Source organism: Plecotus auritus (assembly GCF_963455305.1).
Source record: "Plecotus auritus genome assembly, chromosome: 9".
In the NCBI taxonomy this organism is placed as follows: domain Eukaryota; kingdom Metazoa; phylum Chordata; class Mammalia; order Chiroptera; family Vespertilionidae; genus Plecotus; species Plecotus auritus.
Window position 1 is genome coordinate 70,560,879 of NC_137783.1, and position 25,715 is coordinate 70,586,593.

Genomic DNA, 25,715 nt, shown 5'->3' on the forward strand with positions numbered 1-25,715 from the left:
CACCACTGGAATGATCCCTCTAAAATTCAGATTAAATGCGTCAGCATTTAAAATGAATCCCGTCAGCACCCCATCACCTCTAGAGTGGCATTTAAGGCTGGCCCCCACCAGCCTAGCTCATTTCCCACCACTTCCCATGAAAAGTGCAAGCTTGAAAACTCCCATCATATGCCATAGCGTTTGCCAAGGGGTTCTCACTTCTCAGGAAGTCCTTCCCCATGTTCTTCACCTGTAAACACATCCTCGAATGAGGCTGCATTAGCCAGGGTAGGCAATCTGCTGTGATAAGCAGCTCCAAAACCTCAATGACTTGGTACCTTACAAGGGTATTTCTACCCCAGTGAGTTCATTGGGGGCACAGCTCTCCTTCTACTGGGCTCTCAGAGGCATGTGGCCAGGGCAGGGAGAAGAGGCAATGAGTGTGGAGTGGGTGCATCATGTTATCCCCATCACAGTGTCAGAATTTGGTCATACAGGCCCACCTGGCTGCTAGGAACTATAGCTTTATTCTTAGCCTATAGGAAAAGGAAACTTGGCCAATAACATTATCTGGGCCACAATGACCCAGTTCAAATGTCACCATCTCCTGGAAGTCTTCCTGACCTTCTGCTCAGCAAAATTAGAACAGAGTAAACTAAGGGCAGTAGTTTGGTGTGAGAGAAGGGATATAGGATGGGACTCAACAGACTTGACCTCATGTTTTGTCTCTGTAATGTGAGAGTGGGCTGGAGGTAACTTGCTTCTGACTCCTTAGCTTTGCCAGCTCCCTAACTACACAAGTGACTCTATAGGCCTCAGTTCCTTCAGCTATAAAACAGAGGTGATGGTGATGGTGATGGTGATGGTGATGGTGATGGTGATGGTGATGGTGATGGTGATGGTGATGGTAATAATGATGATGGTGGTGATTGTGATGATCATGATGGTGATGGTGATGGTGGTGATGATCGTGATGGTGATGGTGATGGTGGTGATGATCGTGATGGTGATGATGATGGTGATGGTGATGGTGGTGATGATCGTGATGGTGATGATGATGGTGATGGTGATGGTGTTCATGGTGATGATATGGTGATGATGATGATAGTGGTGGTGGTGGTAACGATGATGATGGTGGTGGTGATGATGGTAACAATTATGATGGTGATGGTGATGACGGTAATGATGGTGATGGTGATGGTATTGATGGTGATGATGGTAATGATGGTGATGATGATGGTGATGACAGGATACAGATTAGTTGGGAGGATAAAATGAGGTAATCCACATGAAGTGCCTGAGCCATAGCAAGTGCTCAAAAATGTCATCTATTATTAGCATGAGGTCTAAGACCCTAAGTCAGGCCGCCAGTCCTCAGCCCTGACCTTGTTGTAAAGATAATAGTGAGAGGGTGGGGAAGACACTTCTCCCAGAGGCGTCCATCCACCTCATAGACTGAACCTGCTCTTCTGCAGTATCAGGCTCTGGCACTTGGAGGACAGGGTCTGGACTAGCTAAGATCTGGTCACACCCCAACCCAGTCTTCCAGCTGCCAGGTTCTGAGTGTGCTTGGTTGTGCATCTGTCACCCAGAGGGTACACACTGTGACCAGGCATGCCTGGGCCCAGGGACGAAACAGCCTACCGCCAGCAGTGCTGGGCGCGAGGGAAGCAACACCTGAGGGCCACCAAAAAGGTGAAACAACGGGCCTAACCCCAGGGGACGTGAGCATAATAGAGCTATTTAGTTTCCTACATAGTAAGCCCTTTCTGTGTGGCAGAAACTCGTCCAGGATCTGAGGGTAGATCAGTGAGTGTAATAGAGAGCTCTAGTCTTGCGGGGCATATATACTAGTGGGAAGAGACAGACATTAAACAACCACCATAATAAATAAGTGAATGATACACTTACATAGTGCCAAGGAGAGACAGAGCAGGCAAGGGATGAGGAGGACAGGCAGGAGGCACAGCGCAGCACTGAACGTAGGCGGGCAGCCTCGCTGAGAAGATGGGACCTGGCAAAGACCTGAAGGAGGTGCTGAGTGAGAGACGTAGATATGGGGAAGGGCTTCCTGGACAGGGGGGCAGACTGGACAGGGGCAAACGCCAAGGCCAGAGTGTACTCGGCAAGTTGGAGCGGGAGCACTGCCAGGCAAATAAAAATAACAATCGGAATAGTAACAGCCTTCCCCAAAGTGGTCGGAGCACAGAGCATTTCTGCACGGAGTAGAGCAGCTCCCACTGGCAAAGGCTGTGAGCCAGCCTGTTTGCTGCTAAGTCCAAGGGCCCAGGGGAGGTGAAGTGCCGCCCAGGGATGTTTCTGAGACAGGAGTATGAGTCGGTCCTCTGAGGCTCTGAACCAGGCTCCCTCTTCCTTCTCACGCACGTGATGTTTAACAAGCATCTTGTCCCAAAAGAGACCAGTTGGGTTGACACTGAAAATTCACTGAGGCAGGTGGCCCCTCTGGCTGCCACCAGTACCCCTGGGCACACCTAGCGGCTGCGCCACCAGCACCTGTGGCCTCGGCTTGGTTTGATGCTGTGCAGATTCCTTGACCTTGAACCTGAAGAACCGTCCTTGGCTTGTGGCACAAGTTCCCTCGGCACCATGCACCTTGCTCAGCCTTGAACGCCACTTCAGACCGGCATCTGGCACAGGGGCTGAGCAGCATGCAAACACTTTCCATTTCCTTGGTCATTTCCCCGTCCTGACCTGGATTGCCAGTGCACAGGCCTGGCCCAGCCCCTATCACCTGTCATATGGTTACTCCCTGCCCTCCTGTCACAGCTCATCCCATCAGGGAGCAGTGCAACGTGTGTCCCTTGCTCTCCTCTTATGTTTAAAACTAGAGGCCTGGTTCACGAAATTCATGCACGGGAGGGGGGTGTCCCTCAGCCCAGCCTGCACCCTCTCCAATCTGGGACCCCTCGAGGGATGTCCGACTGCCCGTTTAGGCCTGATCCCGGTAGGATCGGGCCTAAACGGGCAGTCGGACATCCCTCTCACAATCCAGGACTGCTGGCTCCCAACTGCTCGCCTGCCTGCCTTCCTGATTGCCCCTAACCACTTCTGCCTGCCAGCCTGATCACCCCCTAACCACTCCCCTGCCAGCCTGATTGATGCCTAACTGCTCCCCTGCCAGCCTGATTGCCCCTAACTGCCCTCCCCTACAGGCCTGGTCACCCCTAACTGCCCTCCCCTGCAGGCCTGGTCCCCCCACCCCCACCAACTGCTCTCTCCCCTGCAGGCCTGGGTCCCCCCAACTGCCCTTCCCTGCAGGCCCGGTTGCTCCCAACTTCCCTCCTCTGCTGGCCTGGTTACCCCTAACTGCCCACCCCCCTGCAGGCTTGATCACCCCAACTGCCCTCCCTTGCAGGCCTGGTCCCTCCCAACTGCCCTCCCCTGCTGGCCATCTTATAGTGGCCATCTTGTGTCCACATAGGGGCAGCCATCTTTGATCACATAGGGGCAGCCATCTTGTATGTTGGAGTGACAGTCAATTTGCATATTACTCTTTTATTAGATAGGATGAGCCCACTTTGAAGCCCATTGTACTCGTTTTCCCCTTCTTCCCAGCACTCGCGGCACCAACGGCTTTCATATTTTCCAAATATGGAGGAGCTGATGTCATGGTCATAAAACCCCTCTAAACTCCGCAAACACGTGAAACAAAGGCCGCAGTGAGGAGGCCGTGGTGCAGGAGGGCGGCGGGCACCTCTGTGCTGACAAGGCCCAGTGCCTCTGGCCAGGGCTGGCTGCTGGCTAGGTCTGTGAACGTTTGAAAGGAGAGGCGTTTTCTTGACTGTTTTTGTAAGGCAGCTGCCCTCAAACCCTCCTCCCAGCCTTCCTAGCATCCAGTCAGCTGGGGGGTTGGTATTCAATGGGCTCCAGAGCCAGGAGGAGGCCGAGGCTCAGCAAGGGCTGCTGCTGCACCGGCTGCTCCTGGGCTGCCGGCTGTTCTTTCCTCTTTCCATTCGCCCTCCCTGGGTCCCTTCACTGTCCTCTTTATGCCAGAGACAAGCACTAACATAAACTAAACCGCCCCCATGTCAGCACAGCAGCCTCCGCGGAGGATGGCTTTGGGGTGGTGACATCACCCAGAAGTGGGCTTGGGCATCAGTGATGCCCCTGACAGTCACTCGTCAGCACGTAGTGCGCCTGGACGGGAGGCGGGCATGGGGCACATTGGTGAGCACCCACAATAACCTTTTATTTCCTGCTCAGACTCTTCCATGGTGTGTCTGCCAGTCTTACCATATCCATGTGATATAGATATGATGACGCCCATTTTAGAAAGGAGCACGAGTGTAGAGAAGTGAAGTGCTTTCACTGACTCATTCATTCATTCATTCATTCATTCATTCATAACGTGCCTGCTGTGTGTTCACTGCTGGCTAAGAACTCGCATTCAAGCCCAGGGTGCTGGGTCCTCACTGACCATGCTTCCTGGACCGCAGGCCCCAGAGAACATGACGAGTGCCAGCCAAGGGGACCCACACGTCAACATGTCAGTGCAACTCACAGAACGAGTTCCACAGGGGCTCAGAGCAGTGGCTCCAGGGGAGGGGGGCTGGGGAGTTACAGAAGGGGGGCATTTGTACGGGGCTGGCACACACTGGGGTGGGCAGCCCTGAGGCTGGGCCCAGGGGAGGGAGTAGTGATGTGTTCAGGGAGGAGAGCATCCTGGGTGGTCAGCATGTGGGGCTCAGGGGCCCTGGCCTCCTCAGGCCCCGCAGGGCAGACAGCAACTTGGAGCCACTTCCACGCCTCAGGTGCTGCCTTTCGTGCCCGTCCAGAGCCCAGAAAGAACCACTCTGAGCCCAGGCCGCAGCGCGAGGGCTCCAGCCATCAGAGGCCTGTGGTACCCTGTTCTCTGGAGGCATCATCCCTCTAGCAGGGCCTCTGAGGCTGCTCTGCAGCCTCCCCACGCCCTCCCTCTGCTCCCCCCACCCTTCTGCAGCAGGTCCTCCTGGGCGTCCATGCCACGGAAGCATTGCATGCAGTCACGTATTCATTCTGAATCTACCAAGTCACTCCGCAAGGCACCAGGGGGACACGGGTCCTAACAGACGAGCCCTGTTATCCAGGCATGTGCCCTCGAACGGGAATGGATGAGGAAGAGGCGCTGCATGCTTGTGGGGTGCGGTGAGCCCAGGGGCTCGGGGCGTGTGCAGCAACATCCACCCCACCCTGCCTGGTCCCCAGGGCTTTTCAGGGAAAGTGAAACCTGAGCTGTGACCTGAAGATGGAAAGGTCATGTGGGAGGTGGGTCGGGCAGGAAACACACCCAGACCAGCACAGGCAAGGACCATGCATACGAAGGCCGAGAAGGGGGAAAGGAAGAAGGATGACAAGTGGTTCCGGCGGGGTGTGAGGTGAGAGGCGCGGACTTGGAGATGTGGCTGCAGGGGTGTGCGGTCGCCCCGTCAGGAGAGCACACGGAGTCCAGGGCAGCGGTTCCCATCTCATCCTGACAGCAGTAGAAGGAGAGGCAGGACAAGGGGCGCTCTGACCAGTGACAGCAGGCTCACTAGGTGCTCTGACGGGTGACAGGAGGCTCACTGGGTGCTCTCACCAGTGACAGCAGGCTCACGGGGTGCTCTGACCAGTGACAGGAGACTCACTGGGTGCTCTGACGGATGACAGCAGGTTCACGGGGTGCTCTCACCAGTGACAGCAGGCTCACGGGGTGCTCTGACCGGGTGATAGCAGGCTCATGGGGTGCTCTCACCAGTGACAGCAGGCTCACTGGGTGCTCTGACCGGGTGACAGCAGGCTCACTGGGTGCTCTGATGGGTGACAGCAGGCTCACTGGGTGCTCTGACGGGTGACAGCAGGCTCGCTGGGTGCTCTGACCGGGTGACAGCAGGCTCACTGGGTGCTCTGACTAGTGACAGCAGGCTCACTTGGTGCTCTGACCGGGTGACAGCAGGCTCACTGGGTGCTCTCACCGGTGACAGCAGGCTCACTGGGTGCTCTGACTGGGTGACAGCAGGCTCACTGGGTGCTCTGACGGGTGACAGCAGGCTCACTGGGTGCTCTCACCGGGTGACAGCAGGCTCACTGGGTGCTCTGACTAGTGACAGCAGGCTCACTGGGTGCTCTGATGGGTGACAGCAGGCTCACTGGGTGCTCTCACCGAGTGACACCAGGCTCAGTGGGTGCTCTGACCGGGTGACAGCAGGCTCACTGGGTGCTCTCACCAGTGACAGCAGGCTCACTGGGTGCTCTGATGGGTGACAGCAGGCTCACTGGGTGCTCTGACCGGGTGACACGAGGCTCACTGGGTGCTCTGATGGGTGACACCATACTCACTGGGTGCTCTGACTTGGTGACAGCAGGCTCACTGGGTGCTCTCACTGTGTGACAGCAGGCTTACCGGGTGCTCTGACCGGGTGACACCAGGCTCACTGGGTGCTCTGACAGGTGACATCAGGTTCACTGGGTGCTCTGACAGGTGACAGCAGGTTCACTGGGTGCTCTGACGGGTGACAGCAGGCTCACTGGGTGCTCTGACAGGTGACAGCAGGCTCACTGGGTGCTCTGACAGGTGACGTAGAAGAAGCATCTGGCACCATCTTTGTTTTGCGCAAGGAAGGCCAAGCTCAGGAGGGTGGCAGTGGGCGGGATCCCGGGCTGATTGGCAGAACACAGGTGTGCCGACTAGGCCAGTGCTCACACCTGCGCCTGGGCCTGGGTCTGGGCCACAACCTGATCCCCTTTGGGGAGGGGTCTGAGGGTGCGAGGGAGAGCTCACACCGTCATCCTGAAGAGCAAGCTATGGCTCATATGTGGGGGCGACGGCTCATTCCTGGGGGCACGGGCGCAAGGCACAACCCATGCAGCATGTTGCCAGGGAGCCCGTGTCCTGGTCGCCGGGGAGGGCCAGCTCCTGCAGCCCCGCCTCCCTGCTCCCCTGCTGGACAGAGGCCATGCCCAGGGCCCAGCCCCACCCTCCATCTCTAACCCTGGAACCTTCCGGAACGCTTGTACCGAGCAGGCCAGGTCTGCAGTTTAAGCTTTGCTAAGCATTTCCTGTCACTGCCTCTTGAATTATTTAGCAAATGAAGATTAATTTTACAATAATAAGTAAAGACTCGGAAGGATGGGGGGAAGGGCGTGCTACATGCCCTGGTGAAAGCTGGGAGGGCTTTACACCCATGGACTCTGATGCTGGGCCGCAGGCCTGGCCCCACGCGTCTCAGGAGGCCAGGGGATGGCCCAGGCGCGTTGGTCAGGAGCTGGATTCCGCAGGACCCTCAGGAGGAGGCAGGGCAGAGGCGGGGCAGGAGGGCTGTCCCCTCCCAGCTGTAGAGGCTCCCGAAAGTTGTGGCTAGACTCCAAAAGGCTGGGTTCTGGCCCTGGAGGCGGGCAGGACCTGCCTTGATAGTTGATAGGATGCGTCTTAGGCTCAAGCTGTTCCCCATGTCCCCTCCACCTACTCTCACCTGGACCTACCAGGAGGGTCAAGGTGGCGGGTGAGGGAAACTGGGTAGGACTTGGATTGATGACTAGGCGCCTGGAAAGGAAAGAGTGTCATCCTCTTACTCACCTTCCAGTCTCACCCCTCTCTCACTCTCGCTCTCGCTGTCTCTCTCTGAATATAGCCCATTCGTCTTTCTAAAGCACTCCTCCCTGAATGCCGCCATCCAGAACCATCAGTGGCCTCCACGGTGACATCAAATTCCCTTCCCAGCATTCAAAGCCCCTACCATGCAGCTCCCCCACCCCCCGAACTCCTGTGGTCCCTGAAGTGACCCCCAGCTCCAGTCACAGGACCTGAACCTCCCGCAGGGACTGAGGGTGTCCTGCACCCCCATCTTCCTTCAGGGCCACTGAGCACTTAGTGCATGGGCCTTGTGCATGTATCACTTTAGAGCGGTTTGTCTCATCTTATTCTCATGGCACCTCTGAGGTCAGCGCTGTGATGAACCCGCTGCTTACAAATGTGAGAACTGGGCAAGAAGGAATTGGCAACTGGCCCTGAATAGCATCCATAGGTGACAGAGCCAGCTCTCGGCTCTAGACAGTCTGACTGCAATCTCTTCTCTCCTCTGCACACTGCATACTCCTCCCCTCACCCCCCTCCTCCCCCTCTCCCCCTTCCCCTCCCCCACCTCCATGGCTTCCTCTTCCTTCTCCAGGACATCTACAAAAGGTTCCTCCTGGCTTCCTGCTGCTCCCCTCCTGTTCCCCTGCTCCCCCATTGGGCCCTCCTCCCTTCCTCCAGGTGGACTGCAGTCATTACACTGATAGGGATGCAGATCTGGCTGGGTACCCGGCTTCCGGACTGGGGTCTACACCCCTAACACTCTTTCATCGGCCAATCATGTTTCCGTTTCATTCTGCAAAACTGAAACTCCGGACCCATTAAACAATTTTCCATTTTCCCTCTCCTAAGCCACGGGCAGCCATCATTCTCATCTCTGTCTCTGTGAGGTTGACCTACTATGGGTACCTCATAAGTGGAATTGTAGCCAGACAGCTAGGGGGTCCGGGCCGCCCGTCACTACTCAGCCAATTCAGCAAACAGGGGTGAATCATATGAGCGTGTACTCCAATCCTACGGGCAGCGTTGGAGAGCAGCAGGTCACCCACAGAAATCTGCGCTGCCCCCATAAGCCGCTGCTGTATTGGGTAGAAGGATGAAGATTACATGGGAAAGGAGGCATTACAGGCATGGGAAAGTGGGCACGGATAATCAGTACAGGTTACAAGTCATGGGGGCTGGGGAGTCGCAGAGGCGGGCACCCCGGCCCAGATCACAGGCCGCAGGGGCTGGGGATGTAAAGAGCAGGTGCCCCCAGGACTAGATTGTCTCAGCCCCGAGGCTGTCAATCTCTCCACAATGACAGGCAGCTCTCCGAAGGACGGACCGCATTCCCATGTGAGCGCCAGGTCCCAGCGCCTGCAGCTCCCAGCCAGGGGAGGAGGTGCTTTCTACTCAGAACAGACCCATCGTGGCTAACAGGGCAGGATTGGTAGTTCTTATCATTGTAGCTGGTCCCCACGTTCTATTTCTGCCCGAGCAGAATCACACAATATCTGTTCTTCTTTGTGACCAGCTTTTTTCACTGAACAAGCACCTTCAGGGCCACCCACCCTGTAGCAGGGGCAGACTCTCCCCTGTTGAAGGCGGAATGCTATTTCATTGTATGTTTGTACCACCTTCTGTTTATCCATTCCTCTGTCCATGGACACGTGGGTCGCTTCCACTTAGGGGTGATTGTGAATAATGCCACTGTGGACGTGGGTGTAACATATCTGTTCTGGTCCCTGCTCTGTCCTGGCGTGGAGTGGCTGGCCCTGTGGCAGTCCTGTTGTTCACCGTAGTCTCTCCTCCAGCAGCGCCCACGGGCTCCGTTCCCCCACATCCTCGCCGACACTTGCTGAGGGGCTGGACTTGGCCACTAAAGAAGTTGAAGCATCTTTGTAACAGTCCCTCGGTTCATGTGTCTGCTGACCGCCCATCAGACTTCTCCCCATCTGTCCAAACCCCACCCATTCCTGAAGGTGACCTCGAGTACCGACTCCTCCTAGAGCCCTCGCTCACAAGCTCATGCCCCAGCCCAGGGGACGTTGTGTCTGGCCCTCAGTCCCATGCTCTGGACTATTTTGGCATCTATGCAGATGGGGATGGTCCTCTTGGATCCACAGAAGATGGGACAAGATGGACGAGAGTGGCACCTGTGGCTCAGACACTGACAGGGCCGGGAGGATGCTCCCAGCAGCCCAGTGGAGAGCTGGCTTTCAGGGAGCTTTTACCTCTGGCCTCCCCGTGACGGGGGCAGAGACAGGCAAAGTCCCATTCCCTCAACCCCTGCCAGTCACACGCCGCCCCCTGGAACTGCAGGCTCTGTGACCACAGCTCCCACCCATCTCCTCCCTTCTCCAGGGATAACTCCTCCACAGCCTCTCCCCCACCTCTGCTTCCCTCTTGCTCCCTCCTCTCAAAGGCATAATGAGCTTGATAAGAAATTGTCTCCTTAACAGGATTAGCCATGGAAAGCTCTCATCCCCTCCCATCATTCTGTAAGCTCCTGTCTCGTGTCCTGTAATTTTCTGCTGATATCAGAGGCACCAGACCACCCCGGGGGACACTCCTTCCTACTTGTTCTTTGATCCTGTGCCTGCTGATATGCAGGACGCCCACAGCTGCTGACCACCGAGGCCCGCACTGGCTGTCTCCTCAGGTGTCAGCCATGCCCTAATTTTCTGCAACTATTACACCCCCTCTCGTCCCTACACCTGTTCCTCTCAGCTTCTAGTTCTGGGGCAGCAGCTACCTCTAACATATTGACCAATGTGGCTGATCTACAGCTGGAGCTTAGATAGCAGAAGGATAAATGGATGCCCCAACCCATTCCTTCTCTTTCATTTCTACCCCTACACACAACACACACACACACACACACACACACAATACACACACACATACACACACAACACACACACATACACACACAACACACACATATACACACAACACACATATATACATACACAACACACATATACACACACAACACACATACACCCACATACACACACACACACACACATACACACACACCCCTCAGAAGCTCCAGAGAGGGAAATGCAGGCTAATTTGGCACAGTGGATAAGTGGATAAGACCTGGGTTTCCTTCCTGGGTCTGTGACATAGACAACAACTTGCCCAATCCTCTGAGCCTCAGTTTTCTCATCTGTACACTGGGGATGATAATACCCATCTGGCAAAGTTGTGGTAATGCATATAGTAGCGGACACATAGTAGGTCCTCAATTAATGCTATTTTCCTTCTCTGCTTTCCCAACACAGAATTTAGTGGGGATAGGGAATATTCATTCTTGGAATTTACCAAGAAATTCTTATTTCAACCCTGAGTTATACCCCCTCATTCTTCCCTTGCACAGACTCCCTCTGATCTTTGTCCTCCCAAATTTCTTTCTCTTCACACATTTTCGGGGTTTATGCAGAGGAAATTTTATGGTCCCTTCAGCCCAAAGCCTTATTTAAAAGAAAGCTCAGCATTTAAGGTGAGCCCCAAAAAGAGGCAGAAGGAAAAGGAGTGACTCGCCTGTCCTGTGCCCTACACCAGGGCCGAGGGCAGAGCAAAGAGTCGCCCCTAGAAGGAGACTACGTCCAGAATCGTCCTTGACCAGGGCGAGGGGTCCTGCCAGGCAGTGGCCTGGACTCAGGTCCTCGGGGCAGTGCCAGAGAGAAGGAAGACACAGGGCACGGTGCCTGGAGGAGGGACCTGCCCAGGACACAGGTGGGGACTGTGGCGTGGGCGAGAGGAGCCCAGCTACCTCGGGTTAACCTGGACTACAGCGTAATCAGCGATGAAGCGCCCCCCCCCCCCCCCACCGGGCTTAGCGAGGGAGAGGCCTGTCCCTGCACTTCTCAGTGAATGCTCACATTGCCTGGGAGAGGCCATTGTCAACAGCTCTGTCCATCACCAGACCTGGGGCTTCCAGCCTGTGGCCTCCCCAGGGGGCTGAGGCCTCCGTGTGGAGTAAGACCATCAGGGCTCAAGTCCCACAGGTGCTGTTTTCCAGCGCCGTGACCTTGGGCAAGTCTCCGAACCCCCGAGCTGGTTCCTCATCTGTAAGTTGGGGGTAATGGTGCCACCAAGAAAGACGAGCCACCAGTACATTTTTAATTCAATAATAAAAGCAAGTGTATCATGAAAGCAGGATTAAGGGTCCAGATACCACAAGCTGGGGGTGACGAGATGCCAGCCTGCTGGGCAGAGGAAGGGAGGAGGCTCCTTGAGAGAAGGGGAGGGTGGGGAGGGAAGGGGAGGGGCTGAGATTGCACAGTGCTGCGGGGGAAGTGAATGGGCCCAGACAGCTGGGGCTAGGGCAGTGTGGTGTAGTCACATCATCTCGCTCAGCAGCCTCGTTGGCGCGCTGACAGACACGGGTTGATGGCCTTCCCCTGGAAGCTCCCCGCTGGCGTTGCCCATGTGCCGTCCAGTCCCTCTGATTCGCCTGTAAGTAAAAGAGGTCCATGTTCTGAGTGGAGCTGCCTCTGCTTCGTGAGCAGCCTCGGCGGGTTTTAAGGCTCTACGAGGGGGAGTGGGGCTCAGAGCAATCTAGGACAGCGGCCGAGGGTCCCTCCCAGCTCCTGGGCGGGTTGAGTGACAGCAGCGAGGGCTACCATGTTATAAGCAGGCACTGGCAGACACTGGGCCCAGGGTGTGGCTTTGTGACAACTGCCAATCTGCGTGTTGGGTGTATTCTTAGCTCAATGTTTACATGAGGAAACTGAGTCAGAGAGGTTAGGGAACCTGAGTCAAACTCACTTCAGAGCCCAAGTGCTCGCCTGAGGGGAAAGGCTGAGCTCCCTTCACGCACCCCTTCATCCTTTCACTCCACCAGCACGTCCTGAGCCCCCACAGGCAGGAACTGTGCCCAAAACTAAGCCCAGAGCCCTGGGCAGGCAGACAGCCCTGCCCTCACAGAGACGATGGTCTCACCCACCAGCACTCACTGGGCCGGCGGCTGTGCTGGAGGCTGAGCGGCGAGGCAGATGGGCCTGCGGCTGCTCCTGGCCTTTGGGGGCTGTGGCCACTTGTCCTGGGAACAGCTTGTGGACCCTGGAGGCCTCTGAGTAGGGCAGGCCTGTGGGTGGAAAGGTGACACATTAGAAGGCAAACAGAAGTCAGAGGGAGGGTCTCCACAGCCACATCAGGTGCTTCGAGGGGTCACAGAGCCTCATCGCTTTCAGCCACACCACCTCCTGGGACCCTGGGAGCAGTGTTCTCATTCCTGTCTATACTCACCCAGTGTCGCCAGAGACACCACAGGAGGAATGGGACGCCTGTGAGGCCCACTTCTCCGGTGGCTCCCTGGGCACAGTTACCACTTGACAGACATGGAGGCCAGACCCAGAGGGTTCCTCCCAGGACGGCCTCCAGGCCACACGCTGCAGACCACAGCCTGGTCACAGTGTCAGGGTTCATGGGGTTCAGAAGAGTAACATGTGGTGACTTTAAGGGACTTGCATTCTTCTTGGTAATCCGAGAGGGAGTCACGTAGACCGGGCAGAAACAATCCAAATGTGAGCCTGAGGCCCTTCCAGTCCCACAAGCGGGGCCACGGCACTGGAGAAGGAGGGTCTGCTAGTCGGGCTCTCGGAGGCCTTCCAGAGGAAGCAGGCTGTGGGGGGGGGGGGGGGGGACAGGAAGGAGCCTGAGGGGTACAGTGCAGTAGGAAGTCACAGAGCAAAGCGCTTTGGCCCGAGACAGCTCTGGCTTTGTGGTTCGGGGCAAATGGCTCTGAGCTGTCTGATTCTCAGCTTCCTCCCTGTCAGAGGGCAGGAAAAGCCATGCACCCCACCAGGCTGCAGCAGGCGCAGAACAGGAAGTCAGCGGGGCCCGGCAGTGCCCGGCACCCATGCCACTGTGCTGAGCCTTCAGCACAGAGCGGGGGCGGGGCCCCTAGCAAGGCCAGGACCCCCACCCGGGCTCATCTAGGAGCGCCACCAGGCCTTTGGGGACTCGGTACAGGCTTCATCATAGCTGTGCACAGCGTAGCTGTGACACATGTACACGGAAAGAGGCAAGAGACAGACACTGGTGGGGGTGTCTCTCACGGGAGGGAGTGTGAGCTTTGAGAAGGAGGAGATGGAAGGGGCCTGAGCAGCCTGGAAGGCTTAGGGAAGGGGAAGGGGCCAGAGAGCGGCTGCTGGGCCAGGGGAAGGAGGCGGGCTTCGCCTGCTGTTAAGGATTTGGGTCTTTGTCCTAAGAAAAACGGGAAGCCATGAGATGTGATATAATTAATGTCCATTTCAGAGGATCTGCGTTAGTGGGGAACGAATTAAATGAGACTGCAGGTGGATACGGATGCCTCGTAGGTAGGCCTTTGACACAGGCCCTTTGTGGTTCACAGAGGGAGCCCGGGGAGTCTGCCCACTGTGTGTGTGTGGTGGGGGGGGGGGGGGGGGCAGGGAGCTTAGTAGGAAGTGGGCTGGGCTCTGGGGTAGCATGGATCTCCTCCTCCTTGAGGTGGGTCTTGCGGGGTGGGGTCACTTAGGGAAAGGAGCAAAAGGATGGGACCAGGCCTCAAGGCTGAGTGCCGGGCGGGCGGGCAGGCACCATGGACCCAGGGCCTTGCCCCCACCAGGTATGGGTGCTCTGTCGAAGCCAGGCAGCTTCCCAAGTTGTAATAACAGTGATTTCTATTGCACCCTGAGCATCTGACACATGAGCAAAGAGCTCTGAAGCCCCCAGCGGGCAGCATGGGGGGGAGGGAGGAGGCTGGAGGTGCCGCCCCTGCTGGGCCCTGCATGTGCAGCGGGAGGACTGGGGAAGAGGATATTTCAGTGCCCTGCTATTATGGCCTCTTGTTTTCATAGTTTGTTCAACAGACCTCTCTCCCCCTCCCCCTTGCCTGTCTTTTTTTTCATCTTCCTCTCTCAGCAAATCCATTTAAATGCAATTCTATTCTTAAAGGGCCCCTCTCATGCATGTCTAATGACTGTCAGTAAAATGCTATTACAATGGGGCCGAGGAGGATCCGATCGGCAGTGTGGTGTGTACAAGTCATTTGAAAGGGAGCTGGGAGCTCTCCGCTTTATTACAGCATAATTAGAAATAAAATCTTGTTGCACCAGGAGAATGAGAGATGTGTGCTAATCCCCGGGTAGAGAAGCAGCGATGTGTTTAGCAGCGATGTGTTTAGAGAGAAGGGCTCGGGAGAGAGGGAATGAGCCGCTGTCTCTGCACCACGACCCCTGCAGGTTCTCCTCCCTGACACTTTCCAGCCTCACACCCCGGGGTCCCCCAGCTCCCGGGGACACTCCAGACGCAGTGCTGACCCCTCTGGAGCTCAGCTGCCTGCAGCTGTCAGTCTTTAGGCACGGCAGCCAGCCTGGCTCCTCCCTGCCCTGCGCCCCACACCCTCCCAGCTCCTCCCTGCACTCTCCCTCCACTGCAGAGGCCAGCCTGCAGGGCAGTTGGGAAGTGGTGTCAGCATGAGCAGAACCTGCACTTGGAGGCTAAGGCCCAGGTCAAGTTCTGAGCCCCCCTTACCAGAGTCACACATTAATCTAATCACTAATTCATTGTCACTTACCAACTACTCACTGACCACCCATCACGTGCCAGGCACTGCGTAGGGCACACGCATCAGCTCATGTCATTCTCACAGGAAACGTGCAGAGAGGTGATGGCAGGCGCAGAGCTTTGGTGGAGCCTCTGGAGGACCTTGTAGAGCGCAGAGCGCAGAGAAAGATGAGGCCTGGCTACTCTCTCCTAAATGGCAGGAATGGGCATCACCCCAGGTTCCAGTCTTCTTTAGCCACTTGCCCGCTCACCTCCGGAGGTGGCTACTCCCCCAAGAATCCCTGGAGCACATGTGGTGCGCTGTGCCCATCACAGCCTGGCCCGCCAAGCCCCAGCCCCGCCTGACACTGTACTTGGAAGGTGAAGTGGAGACCCTGGTGCTTCCCAGGCCCCTGGAGAACCCTGTGCAGAAAGCAGGCGGGGGAGCTGCCGCCTGTCACTTGGAGGGTGTCCCGCTGTGAGGCCTTCACCTGCCGCATGGGGGGGCCACGCGATGACGCTCTGTTCCCCCTTGAGCCCCAGCGCTAGCACTGCCTCACTCTCCCCGCCAGCCAGGGACAGGGCACAGCTTCTGGTTCTGTGTGCCACCAACCAGCTTCCGTAGCCAAGGCCCCCCTCCCATCCCTGCTGTCTCCTCGGAGCCCAGATGGGTCGGCTCCGCCTGACTTCAGTTCCGCAGGGAAAGAGCAGTGAGCCAGGCAGAAGGCCTCTCCTGGCATTGGTGCTGTATGTGACCCAGACCAGCCGTGTGACCCTCTGCGCCTCGTGTCCTGAGTATCACACGCAGGGGTGCGTTGCATTCGAGGGTTTGAGAGCGAGCACAGATGGGGCCCTGCCTGGACGAAGGCCCATGCCCAGGGCTGGCTTCCTGCCCACCTTGTCCCTGAGCAGTGCCTTCCTATGCCCAGCACTTACCCACTGCAGGTCTGGGTTCAGCCTCTGCTTCTCCCTCCAGGAGTGCAACCTCATGGTGCACCTGCTGACCTCAGGGCCAGCTCACCTGACCTCCCCGCTCCCACCTCGAAGTCCTCACCTCAGTTCTTTGTTAGTTTGTTTTTTAATCCTCACCCGAGGATATTTTCCCACTGATTTTTAGGGAGAGTGGAAGAGAGAGGGGAAGACAGAGAGAAATATCGATGTGAGAGAAACACATCCATTGGTTGCCTCCTGTCCGAGCCCAAGGTGCATGCCCTTGACCGGAATTGAACCTGGGACCCTTTGGTACACAAGCTGACGCTCTATGCACTGAGCCGAACAGGCCAGGGCCTCACCCCAGTTCTCCAGAGCACAGGGCCCAACCCCAGACACTGAGCATCAGAGAGTCCCTATGGCAAGCACGCCTGAGCGAGGAGCAGTTTTCTGGGGCTACGTAACAAAATGCCAGGACTTACCTGGCAGGGCAGATACCTGGGTCACAAAATGCCAGGCCGGGGTCCTGGACAAATGGAATGTATTTTGGTAGTTCTGGAGGCTGAGTCCATGATGGGGGTGCCAGCAGGGGTGCTTTTTCTGCCTCTCCTTGCCACAGTCCTCACATGGCCTCCCACTGTGCCCACGCCTCCTTGGGTCTCTTCCTATAAGAACACAGGTCCTGGTTGATCAGGGCCTCACCCTTATAACCTCATTTCATCTTAATTAGCCCCCATCTCCCAATATAGCCACCTTGGGGGTGAAGGCTTTAGCATATGAATCGGGGGGGATACAAGTCAGCCCTCAGCAGAAGGATCTAGGGCTCCAAGGCAGCCAGCCCCAGAGCTGGATGTGAACCCCAGCTCCCAGCTCCCTCACTGTGTCCCGTCCACTGCACCACAAGTCTGTCCTCGGGGTCTGAGCGGAGGCTTGCAGTCCTGGAGTCCAGAGTCCAGGGGCAGGAAGGACGCCTGGGTTTTCCTGGGGCTTTTCAAACCAGGCTGTCGGGTATTCCAGGCCCTCGGAGCAGCAGGAACACCAGGAAGGAAGGGAAGGCAGGTGCTCCCTGCCGGCTGCCCAGGTGCTGGGCCCCAGACAGGACTCATTCCTCCCAGCCCAGAGATATTGCTCACCCCGACCGCCCTGCCCCGCCCCACGCTCCCAGTGCCTAGGAGAGAGAGCAGCCTGCTAGTGGGGCAGTCTGCTCCCTAGTCTCATCCGCAGGCTCTGGGCTCCGGCTGACACGCTGTTTTTGTAAGTCTGTATTGGACAGAGCAGAAATGGTAACCGGTATTGATTGCAATTTCTCTTTTGGAATCGGGAGTTCCCTGGGGACCAGTCAGGGCGCTCAGAGGCTGGCGTCCCGAGGCCGCCCCAGGAAACAGACCTGGACCGTGACAGGCTAAGGATCTCTTCCCTTCCAAAAGGGACTGAGTGGCTTTTCTGCCCTGGCCCAAGCCTGGTCTCCAGGCAACGCTCCATCCATTCTTCCCCTCCCCTCCTTGCTCCACGCCCTCTGGGGTCTGCTGGGGCCATGGTGGGGGTGGGCAGAGGAGAGGGCGCAGAGCTGGAGCTCTGGGTTAGGCAGCTCAGGGTCAGGACGTCTCTGTCCACAGCAGGCAGCGTGCCCCTGCCTCCACCGCACCACACGCCTCTGGTCTGAAGGTCACCCTGGGATTCGAATGGGATCCATCCTGGACCAGTGACCTCTGTGGTTGGGTCGCCCCGAGGGAGGGACAAGGGAAGGCCAGGCTCAGGCACACTGCACAAGTTGCCCTTCTCCCTGGGCCCAGTTGCCCTGGGACTCCTCGTGTTTGAGGGGCTCCTGGGAAGTGTGGGTTCACTCACTGCAAGGCCTCCCTCTGAAGATGGGTCAGCGACAGTCCATGCTCCAGACTGCCCTGCTCCTGTGGTCATCTGTGTTTGCTTCCCTTTTGCTGGCTCCAAACCATCAGTCTTGCTTTAATGTCCCAGCCTGGACTCAGCTGAGCAGGGAGACCAGGACAAGGATCACAGTGGCCCAAAGCATTGCAGTGTGACAGTGGTGGTTGGAGCAGGAGAGAGCCCTCAGGATAAGGGGTACCACAGGACAGGACTCCAGGCTGGAGGTGCAGCTGTCTAACCCCATTGGAGGTGGCTCTTCTGGCCAGGGTCCATTCATTCAGCACATGTTCACTGAGCATCTACTATGTGCCAGCTGTGTTCTGGAGGTGAGATACTAATGCCTCCTGCTCTCCGTAAGAAATACCACGTGCTCTGAAAACAAAAAGTCATGGTGAGGAACTAGGCAAGGATGTGGGACACAGTCTAATTTTGATAGAGGGGTCAGGCCAGGAGCTGGACTTTGAGCGTAGACCTGAATGAGGCCAGGAGTGAGCCAAGGAAAGAGCATCGTGGGCACAGAAAGAATCGTCACAAGCAAAGGCCTTGGAGTGGAATGAGCGCACGCACACTGATTTATAACACTGCCGTCATCAATCGCCAAAGGGTCTTGCAACTCTGGCATTTTTTGAGTTAGGAATTTATGAATTGCTGGGGGGGGGGCTTATAGATTATCTAATTTATTTCTCTCAATATGTAAGTCCTCTATGCCAAGTGTTTCTTCAGCCTCTACTCAAATACTCCTAATGACATGAAACTCACTACCTCACAAAGGCACTCATTTCAATCCTTTATGGTTGCGAGCTGGATCCCCAATAGGGGGCGTGCAGGAGGCAGCCGATCAATGATTCTGTATCATCATTGATGTTTCTATCTCTCTCTCCCTCTCCCTTCCTCTCTGAAATCAATAAAAATATATTTTTTAAAAAATGGTCCCGGACACACATTTCTAAATGGCCTCGGGCTGGGGGGCTGGCAGAGGCCTGGCTGCCACGCCCTCCATCCTGCCTCTGGACCAGCCTGCCCTGAGGAGGAGGAACCAAGCTGTGGAATGGCGGCTCCCCCACCATCCCAGGGGTAGCTGGTCCCATGTGGGTGAGGAGGGTGGGCTGCCAGGCCACCAGGAAATTCTGCCAGAGCCAGCCTGGGAGGCTGGCAATGTGAGGAGCCCTGGTCCTCGGACCCCTCACCAGCTGGCTAGCCGTTTCCCCCTCTCACTCTGCTGCTCCCTCCACAGGCTTCCGGCTCCCTCCTTCCCAGCAGGCCCATCGCTGACTCTCTGCACACGTGCAGGGTGAAGTTGCACACGGCCTCCCAGGGATCAACATAATACCCCATTTTCTCCTTCCCCTGAAGCTCCAGGCGCCTTTGTTTCAGGAGGCGGGCACTGTGTCTGGAAATGTTACTGCAATTAAATATTCACAAGCAGGGGGGAGGGGGAATGAGGACAATGAAGGATGTGAAACATCAGATGCAGCAGCTGCTTGTTACTATAGAAACCCCAGTTCCCCGCCACCATCACCACAGCACCCCTTCCTCGCCTAAAATCCCAGGGGCCAGTGTTCCTGGTCCTGGGGTCCTGGTTGTCCAGGGGGAGCACCTGTGGGCATCATGGGGTCCTGGCTGTCCAGGGGGAGCACATGTGGGCATCGTGGGGTCCTGGCTGTCCAGGGGGAGCACCTGTGGGCATCGTGGGGTCCTGGCTGTCAGGGGGAGCACCTGTGGGCATCGTGGGGTCCTGGCTGTCCAGGGGGAGCACCTGTGGGCATCGTGGGGTCCTGGCTGTCCAGGGGGAGCACCTGTGGGCATCGTGGGGTCCTGGCTGTCCAGGGGGAGCACCTGTGGGCATCGTAGGGTCCTAGCTGTCCAGGGGGAGCACCTGTGGGCATCGTGGGGTCCTGGCTGTCCAGGGGGAGCACCTGTGGGCATCGTGGGGTCCTGGCTGTCCAGGGGGAGCACCTGTGGGCATCGTAGGGTCCTAGCTGTCCAGGGGGAGCACCTGTGGGCATGGTGGAGTCCTGGCTGTCCAGGGGGAGCACATGTGGGCATCGTGGGGTCCTGGCTGTCCAGGGGGAGCACCTGTGGGCATCGTGGGGTCCTGGCTGTCCAGGGGGAGCACCTGTGGGCATCGTGGGGTCCTGGCTGTCCAGGGGGAGCATCTGTGGGCATCATGGGGTCCTAGCTGTTCAGGGGGAGCACCTGTGGGCATCGTGGGGTCCTGGCTGTCCAGGGGGAGCACCTGTGGGCATCGTAGGGTCCTAGCTGTCCAGGGGGAGCACCTGTGGGCATGGTGGAGTCCTGGCTGTCCAGGGGGAGTACCTTCGGGCATTGTGGGGTCTTGGCTGTCCAGGGGGAGCACCTGTGGGCATGGTGGAGTCCTGGCTGTCCAGGGGGAGTACCTTCGGGCATTGTGGGGTCTTGGCTGTCCAGGAGGAGCACCTGTGGGCATGGTGGAGTCCTGGCTGTCCAGGGGGAGCACCTGTGGGCATTGTGGGGTCCTGGTTGTCCAGGCCAGAGCACCTGTGGGCTCATAGGCTTGATTTGGAGTCTTTCCTGTTCTTCCTCACTCTCCAGCCCCGCCCCGTCCCCAAGCCACCAGCTCTGACCCTGGTCCTGATTGGCAGCAACCCCCTCCAGTAGTTCTGTGTCCCAGTCCAGTTACATAATAAAGGGCAGGAGAGCTTCCGCATTTGAGGGGGGGGGGGGCGGTCCACAACATGGAGACAATGAGGGCACATTCGGAGTCTGGGGCAGGGAGCCAGGCTTTCTCTGCACTTCCTCTGGGTCCTCTCCAACGCGGGCAGCAGCGCTTGGCTTCCTCTTGCTTCTATTCCATCTTTTACCCACAGCCCTGAGTGGGGTCTGTGTTGGAGGGGGTGGGTCCACATTCCAGAAGACTGGCAGGCTGCCAGGAAGCTGCGGTTCATTCGGGGGGGACGGGGTGGGGGGCGGAATTCCAACATGATGGCACTCAGCAGGGATCCGTGTGACGTCCCTGGCCTGGGACAGAGCCCATGTCCAAGGGGGAGAGAGAAATGGCACCCCAGGGCCCTGAGTTGACCACAAGGAGAGCGTGAGGCAGAACTACAATGGTGCTGCCTCTCCCCTCCCGCCCAGCCTCTAGCAAGTGCATGCGTCTGAGGCTGCGGGCCGTTCGGCTGGCTCTACAAGCCCTGATCAGATAAGGCCAATTGTCAGATCCCCACCACTAGGCAATGTGCCAGGCACATAGTAGGTCTAGTTGTATACAAAGATTAGCGAGTGGGAGAGAGGAAGGCAGGAAGAAAGGGAGGGAGAGGGGAGAAAGAATTAGAGGATTTGTAGATACACCAAAGTTTATTAAGAAGCAAGAGACCCACCAGAGTGATGACGTTATTTGAACCCACATGAAAGAAATAACTGTTAAAAAATAAAATCCCAAGATGCATAACCGGAAGGAAAATCAAAGGTCAGGATGGCTGCCTCCGGTGTGTGAGGGAGAGTGAGCAGTACAGGTGTAGGGAGTCTGCAGGCTCCGTGGCAAAAGCAGCGCTCATGGGGGGAGCCACAGAGGGAGCCTCACGAGGCCGACTGCGAACAAGGAAGGTCTGGCTGCAGGTCAGAGCCCTGGACTCTGGCTGGGTCTCTGGCAGGAGGTGAGCTCCCCAGCCCGGGAGATACTCAAATGAAGGCTGGAGAACCTTTGTCAAAGATGTGGGCGCCCAGCTATGAACCAGGAGGTCACGGTTCGATTTCCGGTCAGGGCACATGCCCGGGTTGGGGGTGTGCAGGAGGCAGCTGATCAATGATTCTCTCTCATCATTGATGTTTCCATCTCTCTCCCCCTCTCCCTTCCTCTCTGAAATCCATAAAAATATATTTAGGGGACCCTTTCCCCCTCCCTACTTGGGAGTCCATTCTGTGAGACTCTTCCCTCTCCCCACATGGGAGTCTGTACTTGTTCTTCAATAAATCTCCACCTTTGCTATAAAAAAAAAAAAAAAATATATATATATATATATATATATATATATATATATATATATATATATATATTTAAACAAAAAAAGATGTGGCCAGACACTGCAGTTTTCAGCCTGCACCTGTACAGCCTCCTGCAGAAAGTGTCCTTTGCGGAGGTCCCCATCTCCAGATGCAGAAATCGTGAGCTCGTGCATGGAGGGTGGGACACCACTAAATATTCCTGTGAGGAGGGAGGGTGAGCCAGTATCAGAGCTCTTGTCATTGGCTGAGGGGGTCACTCAGCCCATGGCTGGGGGGATGCCGACCTCCAGATAATAGGATGGGAAGGTACGGAGCACCCAGCCTGCCTCCCTGTGAGGGCCTGACATTCCTGGCAGGTCCTCCCCACACCAGCGTTACCCTCCCCGCCCCCCAGCTTCCTTCTCGGTCAGCATCAAGGGCCTGATGCCAGGCCCTCCCCATGGCAGTGGCAGGGTCTCCCCTGCACACCTGGTGAAGAAGTGGGGCCCCCAGAGAGCAGCAGAGTTAGTGCTCAGTCTCTGTCCGGCTGGGTCTGGGGTGGGAGGACACGGACCTGAGCTAAGGAAGCCCAAAGTCAAATAAGTGCAAGCCCCTCCCCTACTCTCAGGTTCACAGGCTCCCCTTTTACTAGTAAGAGCAGCTCTGACTCCTCCAGTTCTAATTTCCAGTTAGAACCCTGGAAATTGTGAGAAGAGGATCAGGCCTGTGTTTAGTTCAATGCAGAGGGAGAGCTGGAACCAGAAGGCCTGAGTCCCGTCCACTTAGGGGCTGTGTCCTGACAATGGAGATAACATCTCTGGCAGGTGTAAGAACAAAAACGCAATGCATATGAAAGACCTTTGCAAGCTCTTGCAAAGAGTAAGACAGATGAGGACTTCTGTTCGCCAAATGAGTACTTACCTTATACCAGACACTTTGTTATTTTTTTAATCTTTACAGCCACTGTATGAAGTATTATTTGCACCTCCTTGTACAGATAAGGCTCAGAGAGGTTAAGTAATTTGCTCAAGGTCACACAGCCAATAAAAGGAAGAGTCATATTGGAACCCAGATCTCCTCTGACTCTCAAGTCCCATGTCTTTCTGTAAAACCCCAAGGCGTTTACACTTAAAGCAGTGGTCGGCAAACTGCGGCTCGCGAGCCACATGCGGCTCTTTGGCCCCTTGAGTGTGGCTCTTCCACAAAATACCACGTGCGGGCGCCCACATACAGTGTGATTGAAACTTTGTGGCCCATGTGCAGAAGTCGATTTTCGGCTCTCAAAAGAAATTTCAATCGTTGTACTGTTGATATTTGGCTCTGTTGACTAATGAGTTTGCCGACCACTGACTTAAAGGAACAATTACTGTGACTTTTGTTTGTTTGCATATAGAGACTCCTCATCTATTGGAGCTGTTACCCTGCCTTTGAGCCTGCACCAACTTCACCCTTTTCCCCTTCCCTTCCTCTCCCTGGGCAGTAGTCCTGGCAGGGGGAGGGCCACCCTAGTTGCTTCTGGTATTTGCCCAGATGGGGGAGTAATGGGCCACATCCTGCTTGTGTCTCCAGAAAACAGGTTTTTTATTACTTTCCACGGCGGGCTGTACATCTCCGACGTGCAGAAGGAGGACGCCCTCTCCACCTACCGCTGCATCACCAAGCACAAGTACAGCGGGGAGACCCGGCAGAGCAATGGGGCCCGCCTCTCTGTGACAGGTAGGCCGGGGGAGGAGGGGAGTGAGGGCGCCCTAGCCCAGCCCTGAGACTGGGCATGTCCACACCATGGATCAGAGAGTCTCCGAGAAGGTTAAAGGACTGGTATGGAATCACTGGGGCAAACCTTGCCCAGTTTGTTTTGGGGTGCCCTTCATATAAGGACGCAAAAGATAAATTATTTATAGGAGTCTATGCCTGAGGAAGGCCCACTCTCCTGAGGAACTGTGTCACTATTTATCAAACGCCCCCCTCCCCCCTCCCCATGCTCTCTTTGCCTTTGCTGCTAGGAAGCTCATAGATAAAATCCGATGCTCAACCATAACAATGATTAGATTTGCTTAGATTTCATTAGATTAAGTTGGGTTAGGGAGCTTTTTTATTTTCCTTCTATCTCTAAGTACTTTTAAGATTTTATTTTATCTATTTATAAGTACATTTACATTTTTTGTGGTAGCCTACCTCACAGCATTTGAAAGTAGGCAGAAGAGTATTTGTGAACACAGATATGTCCACATTAAATAAAGGATTCTTCTGGAATGATTACTGCAGCTTAAGGAGGGCTGGAGGCTAAGATTCCCTGAAGCCCGGTGCCAGTGCTTCCCCTCCTGTGCTGTCTGTCAGGCACACCCTCGCCTGTGAGGTGTGTGCTGTTCTTCCTATTTCTACAGGTGAGAAAAGCAGAGCTTAGGGAAGCCAGCGCTTTACCAGAACTCGAACCCTGACCCCAGCGGCCGACCCTCAGGGAAGGGGCCAGGAACCACACACGCACACTCAACCACAGAGAGAACAGGGGCGCGTGGAGCCCCTGAGGCCAGCTTTCTGGGACCTGCTTTCCCAGCAGCGGCCCCCAGCCATGCTCCTCAGGGCCTCGCAGTCGCTGGTGCTTCCTGACACCTGCAGGCCATGCGCGCTCACCTTCCCTGTTGCATCCTCTCCCAACTAGTTCACCTAAATGCTGGCTACGGCCTCACCCCCGGGTGTGACAACTTCCTAACCGTTGTGGCCTGCAGTTTGAAAAGTTCTGCTCTTGAAGAGATGGGATTGGAGCGGCTTTGGGAAGGAGGATGGCCTGATGGTCAGAACTCCTGGTTTGGAGACTAGACCCCCCAAATCATGCCACCTCTCTGGGCCTCTGGAAGAGGAGCCGGACTGGGTGATGGCTCTGATGCCGGCACCTCTGACGTGGTGTGGTGTGGGGAGGACTGCCCTGGCCAGCAGGTGGCTTTTGCCAGGTTCTTCTCTCATTTGTAGGCAAGACCAAGGGAACAGGAGCCAGGAGGGCAAGGATTAGGGTTTCTGATGCCTCCTGGTGCCTCCTGCACCTGGCCCTATGCCTGGCACATAGTAGGTACTCAATAAACAGTTATGGAATTAACCAATGACAAAGGGAACTGTGCTGTCATCGGGTGAGGAAAGGGGGCTGCACTACGCGGCTCCATCTTCGGGGCTGGACGTAGGGATCGGCCACTTAATTCCCAAATGTGTCCATGGTGCCATCCGGGTCACAGGGACTTGCCTGTGCATGCTGCTTCGCTCTCATCCGCATGCTGCCCACACGGCGTGGGGAAGACACGGATACCCCACCTCCTGCAGGCCTGTCCTTGCCCTGGCACAAATATTTAGCCCTCCATCCTACTAATTTCACCTCCACTTTGGAGGGGATTAACGGGATTCCCTCAGAAAAGACACTTGTTAAACTGGAGGAGACACCAGCCCTTCTCCTTCGGTCTTTATGGCCCACCAGCTGTGAGAAGGAGAGGGTGGGCAGAGAATCAGACACACAGCCCACACAGAGAGACAGAAATGAGGACAGGAAGGCGCCCAGACAGACAAAGGGGAGAGGCTCAAGCTCGGGAGAGAAAGACATTTCACAGCGTGGAAGGGGCCTACAGGGAGCAGCAGAGAGTGGAGGGAAGGGAGCGAGGGAGCCAGGGGAGAGCCCTGCTGTGACGGGATGGGATGCGACCAGGCGATCTGCAAGCTGCTTGTCTTGGCAAAAATACAACTGATCTGGAGTGAGACCATGGAGAGGGGAATGGGGTGGAAGAGTGCCTGTCAGGCCTCAGCCTCCAGCCCCACGGCCCCCAACATTTCAGACCCACTTCCAGAGTGAGGGTGGGGGCAGTCCCAGGTACTGCGGCTTTCAGCTGAGATGTTTCATTCTGTGGCCAGAGCCCCGTGAGCCCCTGGGGCT

The 25,715-nt window shown here is 56.4% G+C and overlaps 1 protein-coding gene across 1 annotated transcript in view; it reads left to right on the forward strand.

Annotated features, from left to right (window-relative positions):
* DSCAML1 (DS cell adhesion molecule like 1) overlaps positions 1–25,715 on the forward strand; it is a 356,739-nt gene that overhangs the window by 229,512 nt on the left and 101,512 nt on the right. Inside the window, exon 4 of the mRNA XM_080642468.1 lies at positions 23,375–23,521. Coding sequence (XP_080498594.1) covers positions 23,375–23,521 — 147 coding nt within the window. The remainder of the gene's footprint in view (positions 1–23,374; positions 23,522–25,715) is intronic.